The sequence below is a fragment of the Denticeps clupeoides genome, chromosome 12 (assembly GCF_900700375.1).
Source record: "Denticeps clupeoides chromosome 12, fDenClu1.1, whole genome shotgun sequence".
NCBI lineage: Eukaryota > Metazoa > Chordata > Actinopteri > Clupeiformes > Denticipitidae > Denticeps > Denticeps clupeoides.
Window position 1 is genome coordinate 4,056,437 of NC_041718.1, and position 22,435 is coordinate 4,078,871.

General features: G+C 44.6%; 1 protein-coding gene across 6 annotated transcripts in view; it reads left to right on the top strand.

Annotated features, from left to right (window-relative positions):
- Positions 1 to 22,435, top strand: part of sema3fa (sema domain, immunoglobulin domain (Ig), short basic domain, secreted, (semaphorin) 3Fa) — a 45,852-nt gene that overhangs the window by 18,374 nt on the left and 5,043 nt on the right. For 2 of the 6 annotated variants that reach the window (XM_028997956.1, XM_028997963.1), the window contains 9 exons: positions 13,602 to 13,762; positions 13,846 to 13,908; positions 14,028 to 14,147; positions 14,725 to 14,814; positions 16,203 to 16,296; positions 16,378 to 16,497; positions 16,691 to 16,830; positions 18,430 to 18,544; positions 22,174 to 22,243. In XM_028997956.1, the coding sequence (XP_028853789.1) occupies positions 13,602 to 13,762; positions 13,846 to 13,908; positions 14,028 to 14,147; positions 14,725 to 14,814; positions 16,203 to 16,296; positions 16,378 to 16,497; positions 16,691 to 16,830; positions 18,430 to 18,544; positions 22,174 to 22,243 (973 nt within the window). Of the gene's footprint in view, positions 1 to 9,646; positions 13,763 to 13,845; positions 13,909 to 14,027; positions 14,148 to 14,724; positions 14,815 to 16,202; positions 16,297 to 16,377; positions 16,498 to 16,690; positions 16,831 to 18,429; positions 18,545 to 22,173; positions 22,244 to 22,435 lie in introns of those variants that run through there. The other 4 variants (XM_028997961.1, XM_028997962.1, XM_028997960.1 and 1 more) reach the window with 4 other exon arrangements.

Genomic DNA, 22,435 nt, shown 5'->3' on the forward strand with positions numbered 1-22,435 from the left:
CCTTCTTCTAAATGAAACTATACCTAAATAAATGTTTTGGATGGACAGATACATCCCTCCTTTACTCATAATACCAGATAGATTATCTGCATTTTTTAATTCAAACTATTGAGTATGACATTTGCGAACATTCCCCGTTATGTTTATTATCTGACTATGCTGTATTAAATACTCTATATACAAAATCAAATTAGGACTTGGAAAAATGTTTAATCTAGAGACATTTTTTTTCTATTCTTGATTATTAATATAGCAATATATACATTCTTATTAACATTAATTTCATTAACATCAACATGAAAAAAACATTAATTTCTTAACATTCCAAAGCATGTTTATTGCTCTTAAACTCAAAACTACAAAATAAAATTCAAGGAAAAGTGAAATGACAGAGGTAGGATTCTACTCAATGCTCTCAATTGAAAGAATCCAATAACCAATGTAAACTTGGGGGGGGTGGAGTGGTGAGCGGCACCTGATAAACAGCTCGGGAGGGTGGGGTGCTCACCCAGGGCACCAAACAGGCCTTAAATCATCAGCGGGGTTTTTACAGTTGCCAAGTTTTGGAATTGCTTAAACATTCATCATGTCATTGGCATCCTACAACCTGCCCACTTGGCTCCGCCCCCAGCTCAGGTGTTTTCGTGAAGCCTTCGACAACATTGACATTCATACAACATAACTTCTTTCTACAAATAAATAAAATATGTTTTTGTGCTTATCTTTCTTGTCTTTATTATTTGCCACAGTAACCTGATGCTAAATGTAAAAGGTGGTAGCTAAATAGGAGCCATTTTATAATGTAACTAATCGATGACTATCAATATCAATCGATAATAAATCGATTAGTCAATGACTAGGTGACTATTAAAATAGTTGTTAGTTGCAGCTGTAGTATGATTTGAAGCATATGTTTCTAACAGTCCTAATTTAACCCTTAAGTCAGAGAGCTACATTGTTCGTCGTTCCTCTTGCACACGATTCTCTGTTATCTCCAGCCGTTTGAAACACAGCGCCGCGTCTCACGCTCTCGGGTGAAAACTGTGGTATCGAGTCTGGCTCATACTGAGCGATAAGTGAAAAAGAACATGTCTTTTCTCTGGTCATTCATCTCAGCTTCTTGGCAGGTGTCAGGATTGCCTGCAGCTGGCCTCCACACCTGACTTTAATCCTGACGCCCCATAAATGCCGGAAGGTTCCGCCCGTTCGGGGTCGCTGGCATTTTCGTGGACTCTGCACGAACTTGACCTGGTTTTGTTTTGAGTGTTTTGAGTTCTGGCAATCGCCACACGCCTACGGGTTAGTTTATGTTCGTAATTTAAGTTAAATTGTTTTCGGCCACCGCGCCATTGTTTATTTGTATTTCGTTATTGTTTGTTATAATAAAACCCCCTTCCCAGCATGTCAGACCTCTGCGCTTCCTTCCCCCGTAAGTCCGTAGTCGTGACAGAATGCCAGCGACCCACCCAAAAGCGCAGAGGTGGAAAGCAGAGGAGAAGAAACGCCGCGAAGGACGCAGCGCGGCGCGGCGAGCGCGAACGCCAGGGGAGAGACGCGCCGCCCGTTCTGGTGGAGCGTTTTCTCCCCGAGAAGCCGTGGTACGCGTCGCCGCGTGATGACGTCACCCCCGGGAAACTCCGCGAAACCCGGAAGCGACAACGTCAGCGGGTGAGTGGGCGGAGCGAGGACGTTGGCGTCGGCAGCAGCGAGGAAGTGACTTGGGCAGCGAGCGCAGAAGATGCGACCCCCACGATCTTCGCCATGTCGAGCCAAGAACTCTGCGCTCTGCTGGCCAGGCTCCCCGTGGACTGGGACGACACGGACGACGACGAGAGCACGGGAGACGAGAGTTGGGCTCCGCCCATCGCGCCAGTCTGCGATCGTCGCAAGGTCCGTGGGGACCCACGTCACTTCCAGGGGGGTGAGAAGCGGCAACAACAACGGCGGCGTTCCTCCAGCGAGGAGGTGGGCAGCCTCCAGCCCGAATGGCCAGAGTACTGCCCATGGGAGGTTATCGCGCCATGGGTCCAGGATGTCCGCAGGATGGACGACCCTTGGAGTCACCGGTGGGAGGACACGGATGACGAAAGCGATGATGACGTGGATTTTCGGTGGGCGGTCGGTGCCGGGATGGCTCCGCCCAGCGTGCGCGTCCGAGATCATCGCGGCGTCCGTGATGACCCATGTGACTTCCGGGGGTACGAGGTTGACACGGAAGACGACCAGGATGACGCCGTTTGGGCAGTCGGTGCCGGGATGGCTCCGCCCATCGCGCCCATCCAGGAGCGTCACGAGGTCCGTGGAGACCCACGTCCCTCCCAGCAGTGTGAGGAAAGCTGGTGGAAGAGGGCGACGGGAGGTCGCCAGCCAGCAACTGCGCTGCCGGGACTGCCTCGCAGGGAATCCTCCATTCCTGCTCCAGTTGCCGACCCGCCTTCCCTCTGCCCGGACGTTCCCCAGCAAAATGGCAGCGCAGCACCAGCGTCCACACCTGCTGGAGAAGACGTCCACCCCCCTCCACACCACACACCTACCACCATCTCCAGCGACGTGCCCAGCCCAGGGTGGGACCGCCCAATTGTCCCGGGACCCTTCAGTGGGGCAGCAGACACAGACGAGATCACTACCATCCTCACGTGTCTGACTGGATCAGCATGGGGCTGGAGCACAACCCTCTGGCAGCAGGGAGAGACAGACAGGAGTTTTCGGGACTTCCAACAGAGACTGAGGGCGGAGTTTGATCGGCCTGAGCCAGGGATCGAACTCTGCCCCTCCACCACATCCAGTGCCAGTCAGGATCCGGGGCAAGAAGACCCAGCACTGGTGGGCGACGAGAAGGTCGCTCCTCCCGAGATCCTGGCTGTGCCCCCTGAGGAGGTCCCGGAGAGCCCAGAGAGGGATCCAGACGACCCTCTCTTCTGTCTGTCTCTGTCTGTGTGTGTCTGTGTGGCATATGTGTCCGTATGTCGCCCCCACTTCCCCTCTTTGTGTCCACCAGATGTCGACCCAGCCGCGGAGCCGAACCCCAGGGAGGAGGTTCCTGACCCGAATGTGCTGGTCCAAGGCGAGGTGGACAAGCCCCAAGGTACCCCTAAGTCCAGCCGGGGGGGGTGCTCCCCCAAAGAATTTTTTGGGGGGGTGCAGTTCGGGTTGGGGACTCCTCCTGAGGGGAGGGGAGGTGGGGAAGCGATGGAGCTGGGTCCTCCGGTAGCCAGTGAGGAGGGCGGGCCAGGCATGGGCCTGCGTCTGCCTCCAGAGGGGTGGAGCGCCATAGAGCCCCCGGGTAGGCATGAGGACCCAGCTGGGACAGGCAGGAAGAGGGCCTGCTTGTCCCAACGGACGCAGAAGGGGCTAGCCGGATGGTCTGGCAATGCCCCCCCCCTTGGCACCGGGCCGTGCAGCGAGAGGGGCTGCATAGTCCCAGAAGGCACCAGCCTGGGGTGCCTGGAACAGTCGCCGGAGGCTCTGGGACAATCTCCCTGCGCGGTGCAGGGGGTGACACAAGATGTGTCAGAGGGGACATGTGGAGACAGGGCCCACCACGTACCAGATGGATCGGCCCTGATTATTGTGTGCAGGTACGGGAGTCCGGGGCCGTCATGCGGGACCACGCCGGGGAGCCAGGCCGAGGGTCCGGGGCCGCCATGCGCGGACCACGCGGGGAGCCAGGCCGAGGGTCCGGGGCCGCCATGCGGGACCACGCCGGGGAGCCAGGGCCGAGGGGTCCGGGGCCGCCAAGCGGGACCACGCCGGGGAGCCAGGCCGAGGGTCCGGGGCCGCCAAGCGGGACCACGCCGGGGAGCCAGGCCGAGGGTCCGGGGCCGCCAAGCGGGACCACGCCGGAGAGCCAGGCCGAGGGTCCGGGGCCGCCAAGCGGGATCACGCCGGGGAGCCAGGCCGAGGGTCCGGGGCCCGCCATGCGGGACCACGCCGGGGAGCCAGGCCGAGGGTCGGGGCCGCCATGCGGGCCCACGCCGGGGAGCAGGCCGAGGGTCCGGGGCCGCCATGCGGGACCACGCCGGGGAGCCAGGCCGAGGGGTCCGGGGCCGCCATGCGGGATCACGCCGGGGAGCCAGGCCGAGGGTCCGGGCCGCCAAGCGGGATGCCACGCCGGGGAGCCAGGCCGAGGGTCCGGGCGCCAAGCGGGGACCACGCCGGGGAGCCAGGCCCGAGGGTCCGGGGCCGCCAAGCGGGACCACGCCGGAGAGCCAGGCCCGAGGGTCCGTGGGCCGCAAGCGGGATCACGCCGGGGAGCCAGGGCCGAGGGTCTCGGGGCCGCCAAGGGGACCCACGCCGGGGAGCCAGGCCGAGGGTCCGGGGCGACGCCAAGCGGGACCACGCCGGGGAGCCAGGCCGAGGGTCCGGGGCCGCCACGCCTGACCACGCCGGGGAGCCAGCCCGAGGGACCGGGGCCGCCACGCCTGACCACGCCGGGGAGCCAGCCCGAGGGACCGGGGCCGCCACGCCTGACCACGCCGGGGAGCCAGCCCGAGGGACCGGGTCCTCCAAGGGGAGGATACAGCAGGGCAGGAGCCCTGTGGTTGCCGCCGTCCGCCCCGCCGCCTCCACTGATGGTACTGTTGGGGCTCCGAGGACGTAGCCCTTGGAGGGGGGGCTCTGTCAGGATTGCCTGCAGCTGGCCTCCACACCTGACTTTAATCCTGACGCCCCATAAATGCCGGAAGGTTCCGCCCGTTCGGGGTCGCTGGCATTTTCGTGGACTCTGCACGAACTTGACCTGGTTTTGTTTTGAGTGTTTTGAGTTCTGGCAATCGCCACACGCCTACGGGTTAGTTTATGTTCGTAATTTAAGTTAAATTGTTTTCGGCCACCGCGCCGCTGTTTATTTGTATTTCGTTATTGTTTGTTATAATAAAACCCCCTTCCCAGCATGTCAGACCTCTGCGCTTCCTTCCCCCGTAAGTCCGTAGTCGTGACAGCAGGCCTTGATCTGGGGAGGTTTTGTGTTTATTCTGGAGCGTGGCAGAAAATCCAACTTTTTTTCATGCTGTAGACACAGAGCAAACCATGCGCTTTTTGAAACAGCAGGGTTAATTTTTATCATATGTGCTGTATGTCCCATTATCATATATGACATACAGTACAGTTTGGACACACCTTCTCGTTCAATGTGTTTTCTTTATTTTCATGACCATTTAAATTGATAGATTCTCACTGAAGGCATCAGAACGATGAATGAACACATGTGGAGTTATGTACTTAACAAAAAAAGGTGAAATAACTGAAAACATGTTTTATATTCTAGTTGGTAGAGGCATTGAGAATTGGCTTTGCACATGTGTGGTGTTTTACCCGGGAGCTGGGCTTTGCAATTGTGGTTTGGCCAAGTTAAGCATGTATTGGAACAGCGTTCCAGTTATCCTTAGCTGATAGAATACATGATTGTGCTTTAGATTAAGAAGCCACTGTGCAACATTTCCTCTACCAAATAACCATAAATGGAAATTGATGCATGAGCCTTACATATTTTTTGGAAAATATGTTCAAATTGTGGCCTGAATGACTTCCAAATCATTGTTGGTATCTGATTGAAATAAGAAAATATGAAGTATCTGACTTGCCCATCCTTGTTGTCTGATAAATGGAAATGGAACTCATGTGCAGTCATACTTTCCCTTTCTTCATCGTCTCACTTTCATTTGCATTCTCTCTGAACTTTATGCAGGCTGACATGAGCCCGTGACTCATTTCTCATCAGCTGTAATCACTGAGATCCTGAGAAGATGCTCCTGTGTAATTACCATTGATTGTTTAGCGGGTGCCACTCACCCACTACAACAGCACAAATCAACTGGAAAAAAAGCACTTTGGTAATTAATATTTGCTCATGGTCCAGCTCTGTCACAAGGCTTAATAAGCAGACAGATGGTTGCTTACTTCAGATCTTAGTCTAATAATGAAGGTAAAGAGCAGGAATCAGTGTCCTGACCTCTAGCTCTCAGCGACGCATATCAATGACCTCCCACTTCAGATTATACATAAGCCATACAGATATTGAAAATGTCTGAGGCCCACCATTGAAATCCTTTCATTGAGCTTCTATGAGCACTAACACAATTGAACCCTGTAGAATAAACCAACTTTCACGTCCAGTGGGAGAGTTCCTCTTTCCGCCAAGGGTCAGGCCCAATCGCCCCTTTCAGCCTGGCGTCCCTCGGCTGTCAGATGGCATTAAACCCTGCTGCCTGGCTACGGCGCTCAGCGACGGCCTGTTCCTGGTTGGGGCTGACCCCTGTTTTGTGTGGTTCCAGCAGGGGTCAAGTGGGTGTGTTTTGGGGCCCCAGCGGGGGTCCTGGTGGCTCCATGACCCTGACCTGGCAACGTGGGGCCCATCGGCTCAGGCGCTGTCACTTGTAGTGTGATAACCCCTGACACACTGTAGGAAGTGGAGAAGGTGCCGTAAGGAAATGGATACTGGTGTGACTAACCACTCTTTTAACGCTCTTTAGCTTTTAGATTTGTAATACAAATAATTTTGGACAATTCCACTGATTTAAAGCATGAATAATTTTGTTAGATATTTTGTCTTAGCATGGAATGTTGGTTTGCGGCAGGGTGTGTAGGTTGGACATGCACCCGTATCTCGTCCATGTGTCTCCTTCAGAACTGCTCACTCTCACCTGGCCCATGCTGCTTTAGCAAGGATATAAGGCGATACGGGGACGGGTAGATTAGCAGCCGTTATCTTACCAGGAAGGTATGCAGACTGGAGGCAACATGTGAGATCATAGTGAAAAGGGAGGAAGCAGCACAGAGAGAAAATCAAAGAGATAGACGACAGGTTCCTTTTTAATAGGTGTTATGCAGGTATCTCAGATAGCGGGGTGTTGAAATATATTCTGTCTGATTAAAAGAGGAATGGGATGGGGGATTTATTTTTGTCTGGGAAGGGTTCTCAGTATTTTTTGCCAACCGCAAGACTGAAATAAAACTTCAGGTATTTCATTAATTTTTTGTGTGTGTGTGTGGCTTCCTCTCTTGTCACCCTTATTTAAAAATACCAGATCCTTACCATGTGTGGCAGTAATGTTTTTTTTTTTAAGATGGAAAAAAGATTCCTCTACAGATAAATGCAAACACGTGGAGAGAAAGTGAGTTTGTCAGTCGGCGTGTACACTAATCAGTGCAGCCATGACTGAGTCACAGCATTTCATATGATTTCCTTTTCTTTGCATTTAAGACCATGTGCACCAAGACAAATTGGGGCTCCCCTGCTGTCGTAGATAACAAGGGTTGGTTTGGCTAAACACTGTTTCTATCATTTGATTAATATGCACAGTTTTACCATTTTTTAGTTTAAATCTAGTTTGAAGCACATCCAGTAATTCTGCTGGTAGTTCTGAGTGTTTTATTCTAAATAAATAGCGTGAAACAGCATGAAATTAAGCTTTAGTTTATCAGACGCCCTTATCCAGAGCGACTTACAATCTGTAGTTAAAGAGACAGTCCACCCCTGGAGACACTCAGGCTTAAGTATCTTGCTCAGGGACACAATGGTAGTAAGTGGGATTTGAATACACGGTATACTGTGTATAATGTTGTACTGACAATAAACCAATCTTGAATGTTGAATGTTGAATCTTGAAAACCTTTGTTTTTTTATGACTTTTCTTTTCCAATTACACATCTCCAGTGAGAGTCCAGTCCAGTGAGAGAATTGCATCGGTCAGCCAGAACATTAAAACAACCTTTATTGTAGGTTTGAGACATGGATTGCATTTACATGGACTTGGTTTCAGCAGTGCTGACATGCCCAAACACAATATCTATCTCCTTTTCCTCCAGGTGTTATGGAGAGCTGTCATGAAGCATGGTTTTGACAGCATTTAGTTCAAGTGATGTGATGAGGTGTGGTTCTCTTTCTCTATCTCACTTTCTGAAGCACCGGCTCTCTCTTACTTAACATTTGCCTGACATTGACTTTAAAAAAATTCATGCATCTAGGCACCACATCGGAAGTGAAGGATACCTGGCTCTCAAATATACAGATACTGGACTGCATCCAGCACATAATTAACCTACAGTCCTAAATTCATCCTTCTATCATTTTAATTTTAGGACTTTTAAAACAGACATTATAAATTATTATATTTGAGATGCATGTATTTGAGATTGTATTTCAGATGCATGTCTGGTACTATACAGTATTAGCCTAGTGGTAAGGACAACACTTTCTGAGAAAGACACTTAACCCACTTGTTCCAGAGGAATTCTGTAGTTAATAATGAATAAATACATATATTCATTAAATCTCAAAATCGGTGTACTATCCATAGAAAATAACAGTTGTTTTAATTGGATTTGTACTATTTGAGGTTCGCCAGAGAGTGGTGTTCACATGCTTCTGAAGCATTCCTTTTTGAAAAGTCATATCTTCTTATCTCACCATCACCTAATCTGCTCTGCTTCTCGTGTCTTCTCTTTCTTTTCTCCCATTAAGTTTATCCTGGTTCACACGTCTCGTCTTTTGTCACACAACTAGTCAGAAAGAAAAAGAGCACAGGTGAATAAAACACACACACAACCTGCCTTGTCACATTAAACTTTGCTGCATTAATCAACACCTCATTATGCAAGTGAAACTGGAAGAAATAAAGCCATTATGTCCCTATATTGTCTCTCTTAAAGACATGGTTGCTGAAATCATTGCTACACCTGAGAATCTTCTTTTATACACACGCACACACACGCACACACACACACACACACACACACACACACACACACAGTGGAGTTTTCATGGCATGACGCTGTATGTGGCCTAGTGATAAGAGGCAGCCTGACAGTATTTAGTTTCTCTCAGCAGCTGGAGTGAAAAGCTGTGAAGATTGAGCTGATGTTCACGGGATCCCATTTCCTCAGAGAATGTGTCATGTTGGGACTGTATGGAGTGGGGTGTAAAAAGAGTTTTACCGAATCCTCTGCTTTTCAAAAAAAATTTTTATTGTATTTAGTGGTGGGCAAATATACTCAATGCTTCACAATTTGCTCCACATGCAATGTAGTAAATGACTCTATTGTAACCAACAACAATAAATTCTACCATTATTGTTATTGTTAAACAGACAGCATGTACTTCGCTTTCAAGGTTCGCTTCGTTGCCGTAGGGCTGGTGCAATGCATCATCATCATTGATTGCATCAATGCAAAAAATACGTTGCGGCCAGATGCATTGAATTCAATACAAAGATGGCGGTGCTGAATAGCGGCAACATCTTTCAACGTTTCATCGTTCATCAAAGATATGGACGTTCTTCAATGTAGAAAGAAGTTACTACATAATTCGTACTTTGTACTCAGTGTTGTTGTAGGAGGACATCTTAGCTGGGGGCGGAGTGTTTTTTCCATGTCACGAGTGGGCGGGGTATAGGACACCAATGATGTGAAGAATGTTTAAGCAGCATAAACCCTGGTATCTGTGAAAAACCCAGCTGATGTTTCAGGCCAGGGGCGGTCCTAGCATGTTTGGTGCCCTGGGCGAGCACCCCATCATGGCTGTTAAATTCTGTTGGTTTAGGAAGTATACCATCGGGGGCTGCCAGCTTCCATTGCTTTTTTTTTTTATTAAAGCAGTAAAACCCATTCTATATTCAAGCCCCCAAATTTACTTTGGTTATTGTACTCTTTCAATTGAGAGCATTGTCATTATTTTGCACCTATTTCACCCTTACTTGAATTTTTTTAGTTTTAGAGCAATAAACATTTATTGGACTGTTAAGAAATTAATGTTTTTTTCATTCATTTATGTAATCATAATGTATAGATTGGTATATTAATAAGTTAATGTGGAAATAATAGAGAACCGAGCGAAATAGAATTCTAATTGCTTTGGAAAAATGAATCATCAGATTACCCAATGTATCATAAAAATAATTGCTAGATTAATCGTTTCAAAATTAGTCTCTTTGCCGAGCCCTATTCTGCCAACAGCTCTGTTTTCCTGCCCAACCAGAAAACTCCCCCGGCGTATACGGGTTTGTTGCAGGAAGAGAAGTGAATCTGCGTCATTTTTGGATTCGTTTAGGGAGACCAGCATCCCCTTTTCCCCAGATATGTCATCTTTTTGAGACCTGGAAATTGTTTTTATAATTGGGTTTTTGAGCTGCTTAAACATATGTCACAACATGGGCATCCTACAAACCTATTCACTTCCACTAGGATGCCATGACGTCATGAATGTTTAAGCAGCTGAAATATCTGGACAATAAGAAGACTTAAGGACACTTCATCCAAAACATCAACTACCTGTTTACTATTTTTTGCTTAGAAGACACTACTGTGAGAGCATTTCAGTGACAGAAAAGGTGGCGACCAGTTAAAAAAATGTGAGCCACTTTTCAAAAACTGCAGATCTGTTGCAGCTGAACCTGTGAACTTTATCTATATTATACTTTGGTTTAGAATAAAGCATTTACAATGATAAACTTTGTCTACGTTCATTATATTGGTGTCATTTTATGCAATAAAGGGCTGAATTTAGCATTTATAGATAGAAGACTTTATTGCCATTATAAGTACAGCAAGATAACGTATACAAAGATCCAGAGGATATACAGTGATTTACAAGAAATTGAAGATATCAAGATATATCGCAATGTGTATTGCAATATAGCTTAAAAATATTACAATATTATTTTAAAGCCTGTATATGTTGCTCTATAAGCATTTAAACTGTTTCAAAGGAAATACTGGTTGCGGTATGAATTGAGGAAAGTGTCTCGCCCGCTTCCTTCTCCCATTCAATTCTATGAGTGCAGAGTAATGGCACTCAGGTAGATAGTAGCAGCAAACACTGGTACCTGCTGATATGGCTTACTGTCTGAGCATGAGCATGAACCAGAATATAGTGAATATAGCATAATTACAATACAGTACAGTAGTTGTTCTAGTACAGATTGTGGTGGAGCCTGTATTCAGCCACTAGAGGAATGATCTGGATGAAGGGCAAACAATCCAGAAGATTCAACCTTCGAATTGGGACATATTATTATAGTAATTAAAACAACAGAACAAAGCAGATTGTGTGGGATGTGACCATCTCTGATATTAGCAGTTTGACAGTTGACAATATCTGCTTCACTTTTAATATATTTACACTACAAAACAAAAGTTTTGATGCACCTACTCATTTTTTACATTGCGGAAATTAAAAACACTACAATTAAAGGCACTGTAAATTACGACAGCATTGTTGTCCTTTAATTTAAATGAAATTATATGGATTCTTTAAGCTTTTAAATGGGTCATATTAAGTAGAAAGGATAGTGTGCGGGAGGTTTCCAGGTCTGCTTGAGTACAAATGAAGCCGGAACGCACAAAGGCCTTTATTTTACTGGAGGCTGTGGGTATGGGAGCTGACTGCTGACAGAGTGATGTGTGCTTTTAACATCATTACTGTATTGCTGTGATCTTCCCAAAGCATAATTACCAGAATTATCCATTGAAACAAGCCATATAACACGATCCAGTTTCTGTAAAGCTAGACTGTAATTATTCTGTTGTGAATGCGTCTTTTTCTCTTTCTCTGGCATGATAAACCGCATACGTTTACTTTGACATTTTGGCACCAAAAGAACCCCAACATTACTGGCTTTCCATTTCAAATTGGCAAATTGCACAAAAGATTCTGACTTGACTTAATAGATATTTAAGCTTGAGTCAGATGTTGTATGTCTACATTTGGTCTGAATTTGTAGTATTTTAAGGTTTCCAAAATGTGGAATGTGAATTGTATTGACCTTTTTAGCAGAAACCCACATCTTGAACCAAACATCCTTTTGAAGCAGGATGTTGAGATGATCTGAAGCTGTGTGTTCCACTGAGAAAGTGAATTAAAGGTTTTTGAGACATGGTGAGGAGTGCTTGAATGTCACAGTGGCTTAGATAACAGTGAAAGTGAAGTGATTGTCGTTGTGAAGCACAGCACACGGTGACACAAGGAAATGTGTCCTCTGCATTTCACCATCACCTTTTCATTTCACCTTAGTGAGCAGTTGGCAGCCATGAATGGCGCCCAGAGAGCAGTGTGTAGGGATGGTACTTTGCTCAGTGGCACCTGAGAACTGCCACCACTGCAGATGTCTGTAAATGTGGCCCGTGTCAGCATCTGTACTCCTCAGGCTTCATGGACTGGCACTGTGGGTTTTTTTTTCTAAGTCTGTGGGTTTGTGTCCCAGCTGCTGTCTCTCTGTAAGCTCATCTCATGGTGCATTTGGCCTCTCACACCAGCTGAAACCATGACAGAGCCTTTACGCTCCAACCATCACAGAGAGGAATAATGGTGCTAGTGATCACACCAACAACTGGACAGACTCTCTGTCTCTGGCTCTGTCTCTCTACATCTCCCACTTTAATCTCTTTGGAGAACCTCATTCTAGTGGATGGCTACTCGTTTTTGTGATGTTCGTAATTAAGTGGATGCAGGGTATAAGGAAATGTAGTAAAGAAAGAGAGAGACTCCAGACAGTGGGATCAGTTTTCCAGGCTCATTCAACTGGCACCAGACAGGACCACAACGGCTGGTGTCCTCTGGGAATGGAGAGCAGAAATCAGGATCCATTTTCCCAGCCTGCACCTGGCCTGGGCGACCTTGGTTTACCTCTTGACCTGCTCCGGAACAGACTGAAGTAGAATTCACAAAGCCTGTAATGGAGTGGCTCTCATTTCATTTTACGCTGAGCAGTGGAGAATGTGAAGTAAGTCCTCTACTGAGTCTTCTGTTCTCTTCTCTGTGCTTATCTGCTTCGTCATTAACTCTCAGAGAGGAATCCGACTGGAGAAAAATAGAAATCAATAAACTGTAATAATAATGTTATACAAATGAATAAACAAGTCTTTACCCAATATTAAATAATATAGTACGATTACTTTAACAAATGAAGGTTTCAACAGAAAAAAACACAAAAACCCTTATTGTTTGGTGAGATTGGTACATTGGACGTGATGCTACAGTAAGGTAGTAATTAGATTTATAAATTTTTTTGTGGTCTGTCTCAAAACAGGCTTAAATATTCCGTTAAGACCTAGAGTTCACATTCTTCTCTGACGGCTGTCTGAAATAATCAATCTTTGTCCTCTTTGCAGAGATTTCTCTTTCTGCTGGGCCTGTACTAATTGAGAACCAAAAAACAAGTTCCAAACTACTGCTCTTTCACAGAAAACCAGCGGCACATAGACCCGGCCCAGCCAAACAAAGTTGGTATAACACAATCGGAGGCGTCTGGCCTTCTGGCAGTAAAAATGAAGGGGGAGAGTTGCAGTCGACTCTGAGAGGTTTTGGAGACCACTTCAGGTGTGGGTTTGTGCTGACATTGTGGGAACCCTGGTCAGCTGGATCTGAGCTGTGGACGTGTGTGTGAGCCTGGTTTCTTTATGCGTTTATGTGATTGGGGAAAAGTTTGACTGTTTATTGGGCCAAAGCAAAGAAAGACTACTACTACACTATTTTTCTAACCTTTGTTAGACCTGCACTGAAAATGTAAGTACACACCTATAGTCATATATGGCCAGTAATTGGTCTTTTTTTATGATTATATATGAATAACTATATTTCTTTCTGTGTTTTCTCTCTTGTTCTTTAGAACTCAGATCCACAGGAACTGCTCATCACTTCTCCTTCCTGCTCAACTCCACGGACTACCGAATCCTTTACATGGATGAGGACCACGACCGCATGTATGTGGGCAGCAAAGACTACATCCTGTCCCTGGACCTGCACGACATTAACAAAGAACCCCTTATTGTAAGGCCCACGCTGACCTGACCGTTGCACTTTAGAATTCATGGTCTGTGGGATATTCATTTTGTTTGTTTGTTATCTCGTAGATTCACTGGCCTGTTGCGCAACAGAGGAGGACCGAATGCATCTTATCTGGAAAAGACATTAATGTAAGACATTGAGCTGTCAAGAACAGTGGACTGAACAACAGTAGACTTGCACCCGATCAGGACTTAATCATTCATTTTTTGTAAATGTTTTAAACCCTTTTTAAAATGTTGCTCCATAGGGTGAATGTGGAAACTATATCCGTCTGATAGAACCTTGGAACCGGACTCACCTGTATGTGTGTGGAACTGGAGCTTACAACCCTATCTGCACCTATGTGGATCGAGGGCGCAGGTCACAGGTAACCTCCTGTCTAACAAGAGTTGAGAAGTCAAAAGGTCACCCCTATCTCTGCGTTTTTACCCCCAGTATCCCTTAACAACTTAAGCTCATTCCTTAAGTTCCCATTCCTCTAAGGCTGGTCTAGTCCTGCTTTGTATACATGGGATTGACCTGCTTAATCTTTAAATGTATTCTTCCCTTCATCAGTGAAAATAGTTTGTAAAACCCCATCTGCAGTCTGTGCTGTCAGTCTGCGGACTGATCCGGTGTCATCTCACCTTCGTTTTGACATGTGCTGTGCTACTTAGGAGCATGAAAGGATTCAGTATTCAGCTGTGATACTAACTGTTTTTCTACATACTCAAGATCTATTAACATTTAAATTAATTTTCTTCCTTGATCTTTCCTGTTTTTCTCGAACAAATGACTAATTTTTGTTGGTTTTATGGTCACATGATCATCAGGTGGTTTACCGACTTCTCAGATGCTCTCATCTTCGCACATTTTCATTCAGTGGAACCCTCTTCCATTCATACCGCGAAAAAGGCCGCAAGGTCTAATCTGGCCGCACGCTTTGGCTCTTATGTGTTTTTTAGGGTTTGTTCAGCGATCAGATGGCCAGGGCTGGAGGGCGGACAAGCCGGGCAGCAGACCTTGATGCCACGGCCGAGCCCGCTGTGCCAAAGGTGGGAACAGTGAAGGGGGCAAACTGGGGAATGGTGAAGCTGATAGACAGTTGCCATTAGTCTGGAACCATAATAAATAAAAAGACGCTATTGCCCTGTTGGCACAGTCTTTCAGAGTGTTAATGCATAAACCCAGAGGTGCAGTAATGGAAAAGAATAATGGGAGCAAATATGGCCATTGTAATGTTAAATTAGTTCTCGAAATACACTATATATTAAGGAGTCAGTGGACACTTACACTGGAACAAATTGCTGTTCCATAAACTACAATGAAGCACATGGCATTTTTATTACCGGTATGATTTCGTATTATAAGTGTACATCACAGCACATGCATAGATGATGTCAGTCTACATGTTCTTTAATAAAAAATAAAAAATAATGAGTAAGCATGCAACCTATATCTTTCCCGAAATGACCATGTGTTGATATATTATTTAAGTTCCCAGTTTAATGGTGATGGTCTCGCAGCGTGCTGTGAATATATTTGATTCATGGGGTTCTTAGGCCAGCTGCTGGCCTGTTTCGGATTACAGCCTTCTGTGTTGAATATGGCACTGCGATATTCTGCTCGCTCTTTTGTGTAATTATCACTTCAGACTTTAAAAGTGATTTATTCCCTGGCTACAGCAGAAGAAAAACTGTTTTAATAAACCGCTTTAAACCTGCCAGAAGACTTTTCCACGAAGACTGTTGATATAGGTATCTGTAAATCTTACTTAGTGTACCTAAAACATTTGAGGCATGAAACACACGCTAAGTGCTAACACTGATAAAATAGTCTCACCTTGGCCAATAGAGATGGAAGCATGAAGAGTTTTACAGCATGGACGACCACAGAAAATGTCATGGTGTATGCAAAGTAACAAAAAAACTGACAGCTTAACCAACTTTAATCAGTTTTTGTAATCTAACAAAGCATTTCAATTTTCAAATGTTCAAGGAAGTTACATTAAGGAAGAAAATACTAGGAGAATTATAATAATCAGTCAAAAGTAGCAAAGTAATAATAGGTAACATCACTGTACATTTATAATCACCAGTTAATGTAATCCCAACTGCAGATGAAATGTTGGTATACAGTAATGTCTTTTTTCGTGAACAATGTTGTTTTTCTATTGGAAAGTGATCAACACACTGACAGTCTGTGGAATAACTGGGGATTCTCACAAGCTTTACCATAGTGATTTGCATAATTGTGTTCCGCAAATTTTCTTGGCCCTTCAATAGACTTGTCTAATATTGTTACAATACTCAGAAACCACCACATTTGACCAATATAATTTAGCTAATGCAGATGCAAGCATTCCTTTGTGTGTGTGTGTGTGTGTGTGTGTGTGTGTGTGTGTCTGGGCATTTATGTGTGCGTGTGCTCACTCTACTTTCAGGAATACATTTTCCGTCTGGAGCCCGGTAAAGTGGATTCTGGCAAGGGGAAGTGTCCATACGACCCCAAACTTAACAGCGTATCATCCCTCATCAGTAAGCGTCAGTCCCTGGCACCTCTTCGCATTCTTCTCTCTGACCTTTGCCCTCACTGTGTGCTTCTGGTCTCCCTGGCAGATGGTCAGCTGTACACTGGTGTCTACATCGATTTCATGGGCACAGACTCAGCCATTTTTCGGACATTGGGCAAACACACAGCCATGCGAACTGACCAGTACAACTCCCGCTGGCTTAATGGTACATTTGTGTGTGTGTGTGTGTGTGTGTCTTAATGGTTTACAAAGATATTTATCTCAGTTATCCTGATTACATGATTAAAATTATTGCATGTATGAGCAAAAAAAATTCTGAGGATAATGGATTTACGATACAAATGTTATTGATTTAATATTGAGTCATTTTTCATTCTTGCCCTTGCTCCGTGTGTCAGATCCTACCTTTGTCCATGCTCAACTTATCCCTGACAGCGCGGAGAAGAACGATGACAAGTTGTACTTCTTCTTTCGGGAGAAGGCATCAGATATGGGACAGAGTCCCATGACTCAGTCCAGGATTGGGAGGATTTGCCTGGTGAGGACACGCAAAGACACAACAGAGAGGAAGAGACACTGTGATAAACTGTGATAAATAAAATAAACTGTGCTGACTGACATGCACGTCGGCTCCTCAGTTATACCTATCTGGCCTCCATTCTACTTCTTGAACGCCTTCCACAAACATTACTCAACTGTAATCTATGTGTCTGGCAGTTCCTCGTTAGAATCTGCTTGGTTCAGTTGGTGAGGAAGAATTGCACTTAAATGTGATTTTATAGCCGTTCATTATTTTTTACCAGCCATCGCTCGCCGTTTCTTTTATTGCAGTTGGCGGATGTCCACCACCCTCGGGACTAATAGAGCACAGAGCCAGTGTTTACTCTAAAAGCCCATTCAGCTCACATGCCTCGGAGAGACCAAAAAATAACATGGGCTACACTGATGTTTAAACAACATGTCCATTTTATAGAACAAGAACTGTACTCACTATGCTCAAGTTCCTTCTCCTCAGTACTTTTCTTTGGGCTTTTTACCATCTTTCTTGATCATTCTTGCTTTATTGTTCAGATAATTTTTTTTTCCATAGCTATGGTATGGAAAAGTAAGTAACTTATTCTTCAAATTGCCCTGTGAAACACCGTCAAGGAATTAACAAATATACAGTACAGTCTCATTCAATGTGTTTTCTTTATTTTCATGACCATTTACGTTGGTAGATTCTCACTGAAGGCATCAAAACTATGAATGAACACATGTGGAGTTATGTACTTAACAAAAAAGGTGAAATAACTGAAAACATGTTTTATATTCTAGTTTCTTCAAAATGGTCACCCTGATTAAAGATAAAGTGAAGTGATTGTCACATGTGATACACAGCAGCACAGCAAACAGTGCACACGGCAAAATGTGTCCTCAGCATTTAACCAATCACCCTTGGTGAGCAGTGGGCAGCCATGACAGGTGCCCGGGGACGGTGCTTTGCTCAGTGGCACCTCAGTGGCACCTTGGCGGATCGGGATTCGAACCGGCAACCTTCTGATTACGGGGCCGCTTCCTTAACCGCCAGGCCACCACTGCCCCTGATTACTGCTTTGCACACTCTTGGCATTCTCTCGATGAGCTTCAAGAGGTTGTCACCTGAAATGCTTTTCCAACAGTCTTGAAGGAGTTCCCAGAGGTGTTTAGCACTTGTTGGCCCCTTTGCCTTCACTCTGCGGTCCAGCTCACCCCAAACCATCTGGATTGGGTTCAGGTCCGGTGACTGTGGAGGTCAGGTCTCCACTTTTTGTTAAGTACATAACTCCACATGTGGTCATTCATAGTTTTGATGCCTTCAGTGAAAATGTAAATGGTCATGAAAATAAAGAAAACACATTGAAGATGTGTCCAAACTTTTGGCCTGTACTGTATATTTTTGAAATGTATTGTCAATATTGTAGCATCCACACATTTTGAAACTGGGTGATCATGAAAATGTTATTAGTTCAAGTCCATCCGGAAATTGGCCATAGCATTAGAAACACTATAACAGCATTCTGATGGGTTCCATTATCTGTAAATGGCTGGAGTACTTCATTAAAAATATATTCAAATCTTTTTCTCTCTTTTTCGCTCTGTCATCTTCCATTTTCAGAATGATGACGGTGGCCACTGTTGTCTTGTGAACAAGTGGAGCACGTTTCTGAAAGCCAGACTTATATGCTCTGTTCCTGGAGATGACAAGGTTGAGACCCATTTTGATGAACTAAGTAAGTTTTTTGTCTCAAAAAGCACAAGTACACTAAACTAACCAGTCCGAAACATAACCTATACTCTCATTGTTAGTTAGAAAAACTTGACAAATCACACTGACATTATTGTTTTGTTCTGTTCAGGAATGTTTCGTGTGGCATGCATGTTCTAATGTCAGCAGAGACTGTCCTGGTGACAAATAACATTGTCAGCACATGATTACTGTATACAACATAGGAGACAGTGGCCGAGCAGAACATCTGGGACATTTTCCCTTTTATGATGCCTGCTTGATTCAGGCTTGAAGCGTGGGAGGAGGTGTTTCATAACTGTGCCTCCGATGCGTCGGAAACATTAGAGACTCTGACAGATGGAGACTGAAAGTCCATATGCGTCCAGAAAGATCTGTAGTGACATGCAAAACAAGAGACTCTTGAATGTGGGAAGATTGTCAATAGACTCCATATGTCTGCTGTATTGAAAGCAGGAGTCACTGGAGCTCTGCCGGTTCCATCGTTGTTTGAAATGAGATCTTCGTAACGGCAGTGGGAATCGGGAGTTATGATTTGCTAATAGCTGCTGATGGTAGATGATTTGCCCCCTAAATTCCCCACACACACACATGCAGTCTGGACACTGGAAAGTTTGATTCTCTCACGGACCTTCTGTCTGGATTTCCCATATTTGAGTTGAATTTCATGTCAAACTTCATGTCTGAGCTTATTATCATAATGATATTATAATAATATGATATCATATTATAATGAATTAATGAATTTGCCCTTTTCACATTGTACTGATCTCTGATTAAATGATTGAATGTAGTTACCATTGTTCATCAATTATTTCTCTCAACATAATTTTAAGCAAAAATAAAAAAATCTTCCTAACATTCTTCCAGTATACGGATATGAAACTTTTATTAATCAAAGCATATGCTTTTGTAAAAGGGTTTATTAACCCCTAAACACCTTAGCACCTTCTTTTCTTTTTTTATTCAGTAATTACATTTCATTAATGCAATAATGTAAGCAATAATGATATGGAATGGATTCTGGAGGTGTAAAGGGGTTCAGTGTGCTGATTATGCTCTGGGGTTCTGGTTTTGCTGTCCCAGCAAATGTCTTCTCTGCGCAAAAAATAAGCAGAGGCCTGTTTGCCATGGTGAGAGTGACATTTGTAATGTCAGGTTAATTTCATCGTTTCTCATAACAAAAGTGGGTGCAGGAGATAATTTTCTCTCCTCTCTCGCTGCAGGGCTCTGCAGCCCGACTATTAATTCTGGATTTTATTGCGCCTGAGCGACAAGCTCTTGAATGGAGCTGCTGACCTCGTGTTTTTTCTGCCTTCTGTGTGGGGATTTGGGCTTTATTAGTCATGTTTGCATTCTTCAGCGTGTTGTACACACAGTGGGCCGCTGTGAAATCACTGGAGCTCCTTCTTCCACTTCCTACTCTACAGAAATCTAGCCACGTCTCATTCTGCTTCTTTAAGTTTTGAATTTGTGACGATCATAGTTATACCAGCACAGCAGGCAGTGAAGTGTGTCCTGAACCACTCCATTTATGCTGTGTGTTGTTAAGAATAAATTTATACAAATACAACATGGGGGAAAACATAAAACAGAATAAAAGAGGATTAATAAAAGAAATAATAAAAGAAAGGAAAGGTCAGGAAGCTAAAATGCAAGCAAATATTAATGTTCGTGGAGAACATGAGACACAGAAAGACGTCAGTGGGCGGTGACTATGGATTCTGCACTGATACAGTATGTAATGTTGAGTAAAATTGTACAGTAGTGAGTTAAAGTGAAAAAAAAAAACGGTGATGAAATTAAAAGACAACCTAGAACATTCAGTTGGTCAGGGTGTGAGATACAGTGGCATGTCCTGGTTGAGCCTTCTGAGTCTCTCAGGTGTGACCATTATGCTTCTGGGTCTTTTGCCTGATTTGAGGTGCTGGAACAAACTGTTGTTGGGTTGATGGTCCTGCATCTCTTGGTGTAAATGTCCTTCAGAAATGGAAGAGGTCACCTGCAGCAGGGTTCTGGCGCACAGATCACCCTCTGTAAGGATTTGTGATTCTGGACACAGCTGTTATCAAACCATGAAGTAAGATGTAGAAGGTCTTTAGGATGCCTCGAGACACCCTGAACTTTCTTAGCTGTCTCAGGTGGTACAGGAGATGTTTTGCCCTTTTGGTCTGAACCTGGATGTGTTCAGACCATGTCAGGTCCTCCGAGATGTGGACACCCAGATATTTGAAGGTGCTCACCTTCTCCACTGGAGTACTATTGATGTTAAGGGGATTTTAGTCCTGTCCACCACCAGCTCCTTGGTCTTGGTTCAGCTGGATGTAGTTTTCCTGACATCACCTTACATGTAGGCCATCTTCTTGTTAATTAACCCCATCATCACCCTGTCTTCAGCAAACTTCAGATTGGTGTTGGAGCAGTGAGGTGTGAGCAGTGAGTTTTGTTGGATGAACTTCCACTAGATGTCCAAACCTTGGACTAAAATTTGGACCTATTGGACCTATGTGGACTAAAAAGAGCTTTTATGTACACTTTCTATATAAAAAATTGTTAGGTTTTGAATTGTTCAGCAAATGGTACCTACAGAACGAGTCCTAGTGAACCAAACAATGGATTTCAATATTTTAAACCACTTATGTAAGTTGCTCTGCTGTAAATGTAATTAGACCATATGTTTCCATGCAGAGTCCATGGTATATAACTCATCCTGGTCAGTTAATCAGACTACGATGCTTGTCCAAACCTGAGACGGGAATTTAGTGGCAGATGAAGGTCCATCTCTAGGACCTGTGGTTGTCTGGCTTGCTTGTATTACAGTTTTTCCTGCTGCCCAAAATATAATACACCAAAAAATGAGCTAGCGGCAAACTGGTACCATTTGCTTGGGGCGTCTTTATGAATTTGAACTGTTGCATCAAATATGATAATTGTTTGGCTTTCCATTGTTTCATAATATTCAGCATACATAGGCTAAACTCGTCTCTTTGTTGGTCCAAAATTGGACAGGTATGGTTTTCATAGCTGCCAAGTTGTTCTTCTGTCTCTTCTGTCATTTTATTACCAGAGGGGCAATAGTGGAGCAATGCAGAGTGCTAGTTCCGGTCCAGTGTGTTTGTCCAACTATTAGAAGTTCAATTTATGTGCAATGGTTATAACATTATATATATGTTCAGAATTATCCCAATTTTCCCTAGATTGAAGTTCCCCTTTTACCCACACCTTCCCCCTCCCTTAATCAAGCACACACACACACGCCCACACACACACACACAGACCAGCCAGGAACTGCTGCAGACTGGCGTCACTTGCATTATGGATTTTCTCCACTCGTGCCAAAATTGAATTCCTGTTCTTGTTTGTGGTTTTCACCTGTCACTCTCCTGCTCTAGCGATAAATTAGATTTTTTTTTTTCTCACTATGATTACTCTGATCATTTTTCCTAGCACCATATCACACAAGAAGAAGGAAAAACTGAAGGGACAGGGCTGGTTGATGATTATGATGAGCTGAAGTGGGAGATTTTGGAAGTTCTTGAAAAGTGTAGAGATATCATATTCTTGCACACCCTCACAATGGTACATTATTTTAATGTATATGTTTTTGTACAACAGGGGATGTGTACATACAGAAGACGCAGGATACCAAAAATCCAGTCATCTATGGCGTCTTCTCTGTCTCTGGGTGAGAACCCCAACATGACAACACCCATTTCACTTGACTGTCATCTGCACTACTCAGACTAAAGAAATATCTTATGCCAATTTAACCTAAACTTTGTTTTATTATCTTGGGTCTTTTTGTACTCAAATATGTGTGGTATATTTATGTGAACATTTTATTTAATGAGAAAATAATAATTCCTTAGAAATTCTA